This window comes from Ptychodera flava, chromosome 13 (assembly GCF_041260155.1).
Source record: "Ptychodera flava strain L36383 chromosome 13, AS_Pfla_20210202, whole genome shotgun sequence".
Taxonomy (NCBI): domain Eukaryota; kingdom Metazoa; phylum Hemichordata; class Enteropneusta; family Ptychoderidae; genus Ptychodera; species Ptychodera flava.
Genome location: NC_091940.1, coordinates 16,514,784 through 16,522,257, shown reverse-complemented (window position 1 = coordinate 16,522,257; position 7,474 = coordinate 16,514,784). Strand labels below are relative to the sequence as shown.

Genomic DNA, 7,474 nt, shown 5'->3' with positions numbered 1-7,474 from the left:
AAGGTGTTCAGTTTCTTCTTGACATAAGGAGATACGTCCCTTCTAAGAACCTCAATTTTCAAGTGGTGCAATGCAGATATTCATTCAAACCAATGTGAAGTTCACGGCATACCAGTCTGCACATCCCAAGTTTCCAGTTTGATTAATGAACTATAGAGGGCGGCATTACCTTTGTGACAACTTACATGCTTCCAGTTTATGTGCACGCAGAACCCTGCATCAAGCAGATTTTTTCTTTCATCAGGATTCTACTTTGAAGTTCCTCTTTGAGAACATTTATAACAGGACAAACACAGCATATGTATACGTTTTCTGTACATAACGTTTCATCTTTTTTATAATAATACTTTGGGGAATTAATAAAAATCACTGATCGTTCACAATCAGTGCAGAGAAAACTTGTGTAGTACCATGTGAAATAAATTGAACAGATATGTGTACATTTGTACAAAGGATATGTAAAACTTATTTCTAAAAGTTTGAGTTGGAGTTACATACATGGTTATTCTATTAATTCCACATTTGAACGGTCATTAATCATTCATTTAGGATTCTTTCTGACACCGTGACATAATTTCTCATCATCCAATGCATATTTCATCTCCCAGTACTCCAACAATGCTAACCTGTTTGCTCCTATATTCTGGTGTAGCGATCCAGCTGTCCATAGAAACAACGGGATTGGGTCAAACCATGATAGTGGTCAGGGGTTAACAGAGTCATAATACACACCACACCTTGCATCATCTCAGCACATACAAAACAGACCCATTGATGAGGAAGATTCCATGTGAACGAAAATCTAAGACAGACAAGAGATAACAAAAATGCACACACTCTGCATCTTATCTTGTCAATTTCCTAGGATAAAACACAGAGACCAGAAGTGATGCGATTACAACTTTATTTCTTTATAGAGAACACAAAATGTATCATTAAATTGTGATTTATCCGGGAAAATAATTTTATAGTGACTATTGTACTTCCAAGTAAATAACAAAAGCATACAGCACACTGTTCTTTTTAAAAATTACTCGTCTTGTACTTTATGAGTAAGTACATGAAAAGGTAAACTACACTGGCAGTGATGGTTGTCATTGCATAAATTATGTAAATGTCTATTGGATTTCAAAATGAATTAATTTACATTGAACTGTTATAACAAAAGTCACTTTCAAAATAATGAAAAGGAATTGTCAAAGGTAAGTATCTACCTTGGTATTTTTGTTGGTTTTAACTTTGAGAAAATAAACCTGAATTCAAACTCCTTATTGGCAGATAGAAATCTGTTCTATATTGCAACAACAGCAATAATTTGGCAAAATGCCAAATTTTTCACATAATATTTGAGTTACCATGCAATGTTTGACTAATGTTAGAAAATAAATGATCTAGAGCTTCTCAAACACGGCCTTTCAGACCAAAGGGAGAAATTAAATGTTTTTAGTAAAATTGTCTGAACAGCTTTACCTACTCAGAAGATCAGAGTATACTGTAAATGGGTATACATATTTGTATGTTTAAAAATGTGTATGCTCATTCACAAATGCATTATAATACTGCTGTTTACTTTTGTAACTTCAAAATACTGATAACTGATGATGGCAGTTAAGCATACAATTAAGAGATGATGATTGCAGCTCTATTGTACATATCTTTGCAAGGCATTTCTGTCCTGCATGGTCCCTAATTGTTGTTTCACTTTCCACCAACACATGACAGCAACCTCAAGCTTTTGTCCTACGGCCATCTATCAGCACAGCTTCTGTTACACTATGACTAAGGTACGCGAGCAAGGAAAGCCATTTCCCATGAGATGGCTAACGATGCCTTGCACATGATCTATCACCTTGTGGTGTGTTGGAGTACCTTGACTGGTTACTTAGGCTTGATAGAGCGCCCCCAAGTGTCAGATCATTCAGTCATGTGAATGCCCTGGGCATGTACATTATACGAACAGTGAAAAGTTCCTTCTCAAGTACACTGATGTTTTATGCAACTTATGACAAATATAAGGAGAAAAAGGTTGAAGCTATCATATGGTACTTCAGAGAAAAACATGTAACAAAGCAATACATTTTGTCAGATTGTGTTGGCTTTTGAGCAAACAAACGGTAAAATTAATGAAATGAGTTGCTACATACCATGGGTTTTTCTTTATTAGCAGTAAACAAAATTTAGAGTTCCAATTTTCCTAGTTGTCACAATTTGGTTTATAGTGCTACAGATAGCAAAATCTATGTAGTTCACATTTAAATATAAGTATTTAAACACTAATAGTATGTTGTTTATTCTAGCTCATCTAATGAAGTATTCTAAATTATGTGAACAAATTTGAAAGGCATTCAGGTAACCTTCATAATATGTAAACTCATGCATTGTATGCAAATTATTATTGTTTGCACCGGTACCACTATTGCAAAATCGGTAAATGTTGCACTTTCTGCTGTATTCATACATGCGTCACTAACTATGAGCAATTGGATACACTGTTGTTTTCACAATCCCTATATTGTTAAGGAAAGGAAAGGACACAGTGAATTTTCAAACTCCAGTTCACCATCATGATATAAGTCTTGACAGCTTTGTTCATGTTCAGATCGGCCCAAGAAATCCGAAGGAATTCCCAGCAAACATATTGTCAAAGTGCTCAAGGTTTATTCCTTTGGTGATTTCCAGGTCCTTCCCACTGATTTCCATGCTGCTGATACCATCCATAGGAGCTGAATGACGTCGTACACTTATTCCATAACCAAAGTTATCATGGATTCTGTTTCCAGACAGTTTAACTTTAGCAACAGTTTCTTCATCGGTCTCCTCAGCCTCGTTTGAAAAGGAAGATACAAACAGTATATTCAATATTACAAATGTACATACGACTTTGTCTTCACTTTTACCATTCACAATTTTACCATTCTTTCAGATCGGCCAACCATTCTATGCAGTGAAATCTACCCATTAAAGGGCCAGTAACTGCAAAGTTTGATTGATCCAATTTTTTTTTAAATTCATTTTGATTTATTTCATATTGAAACAGCAAACGTTTAGCTTGTCAACACAGCATCTTTACATGCAAAATGCTCAGTTAATGCTTATGATTGAATTCCATGGACCAGAATTCACTTGTTGTCTACACATGCATTCAGACTGAGTTGACAAGCTGAATACTGTGTATCTCAATATGCTCTGGGGAATAGCACAAGACATTGCAGATGACATTACAAACAAACACTAGAAAATCATCAAAAGTTTCAGCTACTGGCTGTGTAAGGATATCCCTGGGAACAGCAAAAAGTTACCAATATAAGTAATACTTCGCACAGATGCATCGGCATGTCTTGATCATAGAAGGGATACATTTAACCCTTAGACTTTATTAAAATTTCAGTGCACTTCATTTTTGTCATGTACCAGTTTTCAAACTATTACATCACATTTTCCAAAATTGTTTGAAAGACACCTGCTGCCCTGAGAGTTGCAGGTGACTGTGGTTAAAATCTCTCCATGAATTTGAATTAATAAAAAACTGTGTCGTGTAATGATCCGTACTTCAAGTTTCCAAAACCTTGGTGCCAGTGCTAGATCTTTAATGACAAACGTATGTACTATCACAGCTGTATGAATCATCATTACCTTTATGAGGATTCCACCTTGTGCAGTTCCATCGTCCATGTTTCCGCAATGATGGATGTCAGTGTTAGAGACAACTGCTGTGCTGCCTTCATGAATTGTAACTCCAGCACTCTGAGAAGAAATAAAATTATGCAGAATGTCAGTGACAGACACAACGTCTGTGTGATCCGTACGATAAAAGTCATTTCTGATCAGTTAACAATCTAAAGACATGTATATATAAATGATAAAGAAGTAATTCTGTAGCAAAATACATAAAAATTGTTAAAGGGACAAAGTTGGCCAATTTTCATGAATTTTGATTGATACAAGATACTAATTATATTGTTTGACATGTTGAAAGATACTGAATAAATGACATGACATGAAACCATCGCGAAAATGAATTAATGGTCAGACCATTAATTCATTTTCGTGATGGTTTCATGTCTTGTGTCTAAAACTGATATTAAACATATGCATGGTCACCCATTTATTCAGTATCTTTCAACATGTCAAACAATGTAAGTAGTATCTTGTATCAATCAAAATTCATGAAAAATCGCCAACCTTGTCCCTTTCAAATAAAATTGTAGGGTTCATAGTGAATATTTTGTCACATATTTGGCAATTTTATATGGACTGAAACTCATGTTTTACATATTCATGTCAACATGTTGCAGCATGCCACTTTAAAAATGTAGTATCAGCAAAAAGTAGCAACAGAGCTCAACAAATTTTACTGAACAGCGCCCTCTAACATCAGTCATCTGAGAGTTTGCCAACACTGCGAGTGACAATTAGTCTGACTTTGCCATTCACTCTGCACATTGTAATATCAGAGTGTTTCACAAACTAGCTTTCCAGATTTTGAAAATTCAGTCAAGGGAAATATTGCACAATTGACACACTGGTCTGGAAATATATACGGTTAACATCAACACACAAAGCTATGAGTCCTAACTGAGTTTTTTGTCATACCTGAGCACCATAAATTTCACAGTCCCTGACAACAAGCTCTGCTCCACAGCGTACAACAACACCTTTTGCGTCACACTGAAATTTACAGCCGTCCACCGTTGTCGTTCCATGTCGCACACAAATCACGCCTTCAGCTGTACCATGCTGGACAAACGTCAGATTGGCTAGATTGAGGCACGTGGCATGACAGTCAACAGATATATCACCACCTTGGCCGCAATCAATGATGATTTCATCGCAGTTTCCAACACCTTCAGCCAAAAATAATAAACAAACGGTTCAGTTGCTTGTCACCTTGTCAGAATGAGAACTTTTGGATTAAGCCAGAATGCGCCTCTGGGACAGATATTCAGACTTAAATTTTTACAATATTTTTCTGATCTACCACTTGTGGGGGCTCACTTGGAGTAAGAAAAATTTTCCCATCTGAGTTTTCTGAAAAGTACAGAACTTGTTTTTACCTCAAACAGTTAACACAGGGAAGGTGGCAATTTTGAATTTCAAATATTTGTAAATAATGGTAATTTGTTTCTCCAGTACCAAAGTTTGCATGGTGATCTCTGATTTGGTAAGAGATAGGTTGAGAGTTTCACTGAAGAAAGTTTAAACAAAGGTTTATAGCTTTCATTTTTCGAAGCGCATTTCACCTTAACTGTAAAAACACCCTAAATGGATCAGATATCAGACAATCAAGGTTGGGTCTAAAAAGTCAAGGCTTCCATTCCTCATCCTCATGTGTGCTGGATCTAGACACCAGCTGCACCTGGATTTTTTTCAGAATTCATAGTTATCACTAGCGACATATTACATAAATAAAATATTCCAAAAAGAGTGAGCAGATTTACAGTTTAAGAAATCATTTTTGACCAAGTTTTAAGGCGCGAGTACATGACAAGCAAAATCTTGCTGCACATCAGAATTATTATGTAAAAATGTTGCTTGTTGTAATGTCACTCCTTATATTTTGTAAGCTCATAAAATTAGAAAAAGTACATCACTGCAACTGCAGTATTTCTGTGAAAATTAGGATGTGACGATGTGGTTATAAAAATCCAGCTGTCACCTAAACCACAAATTCTATCAGTATATTTTGAGAACTGCCGTGTTCTGTAACTTTTTTTTTTTTTTTTTTTTTTTTTTTTTTTTTTTTTTTTTTTATTTAGTTCAATATAAAGCTTTCGTGACAGATACATCAAAATGCTACAAAAAGCTACAATATCTTAGGTTTCTAAGTAAATTAAAGTATGTTTCTGTTTGAACAATCTTTTCCACTCAGAATATTATCTATTTAATTACGAGTAGCAATCTGTTTTGTTTTACTCTTGTAAATAATCCTGCAGAAGTTTTTTCCAAAGAGGGAGGAAAATTTTGTAATTGTTTACTTTGTGGATCATATACCTGAAATACAAGTATTTATAAAACAAATCGTACGATAGTACTGATTTGCAACAGTCCCTCTTCGTTCGAAAATGAACCCAGGATGAGAAAATACAATATTTTGCAAGCGTGATAATAAAATTGACAAATCTGATTAAAATTGAGTCTTGAAGAGGCTTATATCCAAAAACAATGAGATGAAGGTCTACAGAAATACGCATATCAATTCTATGTAATAATGATGTAACTCGGTCCCAAAAATTCCCTAGTTTTTTGCAGTTTATAAACATATGCTCGTACGAGTCTGGGACATTACAAATTTACATTTTTCACAAGTTTCAATTCTCCATCTTCGTAAGTTGGGCCCATTGGGCAAAATGTTGTGAATGATTTTGAAATTAAATTCAGCCAATTTTCTATCATTTGTAAGTCCAACAGTTTGATTAATCCAGATTGTCTTCCACTGAGAGAGGGAGTAAATTTTAATTTTTTGATTCAAAACATTTTCTCTATAGGGGGGAACAAAGCGTTTGGATATAAATATTGTATAAAAATACTTCGAAGATAATTTTGAAAGGTTTTGTGGAAGAAAGAATTTGTTTCCATGTACAACTAGAAAGCTGTGGATGCGTTGAAAATGGTCAAGTCGAGTCCCTATAAGCTTCGTTTTCCAATGGAAGGGAGAGATTTCTTAACAATGCTTATTTCGGAAATCCAATTTCTTTTATCTCTCAAATTATTAACAATATTTTCAGTTTCTATAAAACCTATATCATGATCTATAATATCATTTACATAAATAATATTTGACTTAACCCAACTCTCAAAAAACAGACTTTTACCGTTGTATAAAATGTGTTCATTCCCCCATATTATTTGATTGCGTATATCTAAATGGGTAGGGTCGAGCAGGTTTTCCTGCCCACCACCAGCCTCATGCCATACTTTGATAATCTGTCTGTAAAACTCAGGTTTAAATGGTCAAGGTAAGGAAAGACTTTATAGCTACGATAATTAAATTTGAATATCAAAAGATCAGGTCCAAACTGTTCAAATCTATTGAAGGGAATTGCTTTCCACTTGGCGTTATCTGTGGTGAATAACCTCCTCACCCATGATGCAAGCAAAGATTGCTGCAAACTGAAAATATCCGGCATATTCATACCGCCCTTTTGAAGTTCGCCTATCATTGTCTTTCTTTTAATTTTGTCATTTGCTCCATTCCATAGAAAATTATACAATAAACGATTTATTTGTTGAAGATACATGTCTGGACATCCAAGTGTTGTCATGGTAAATAGTATTTGTGGTATAGCAAGGGATTTAATGATGGTAATTTTGCCATAAAGGGTTAATTTTCTATTTCCCAGACTTCTAATATTGATTTAAGTCTCTGTATTTTTTTCTCCCAATTTAAAAGAAGTAATTTCGCATGGTCATATCCGAAGTAGATCCCTAATGATTTTATCGGTTCCTTTTCCCAAACAAGTCCAGCTGGTTTATC

General features: G+C 34.8%; 1 protein-coding gene across 1 annotated transcript in view; it reads right to left on the bottom strand.

Annotated features, from left to right (window-relative positions):
- Positions 1-883: 883 nt before the first annotated feature.
- Positions 884-7,474, bottom strand: part of LOC139147596 (SHC SH2 domain-binding protein 1 homolog B-like) — a 38,163-nt gene continuing 31,572 nt past the window's right edge. The window contains exons 7-9 of the mRNA XM_070718743.1: positions 4,594-4,844; positions 3,634-3,744; positions 884-2,823 (exon numbers count right to left, since the gene is read on the bottom strand). Coding sequence (XP_070574844.1) covers positions 2,596-2,823; positions 3,634-3,744; positions 4,594-4,844 — 590 coding nt within the window. The 3' untranslated portion in view covers positions 884-2,595. The remainder of the gene's footprint in view (positions 2,824-3,633; positions 3,745-4,593; positions 4,845-7,474) is intronic.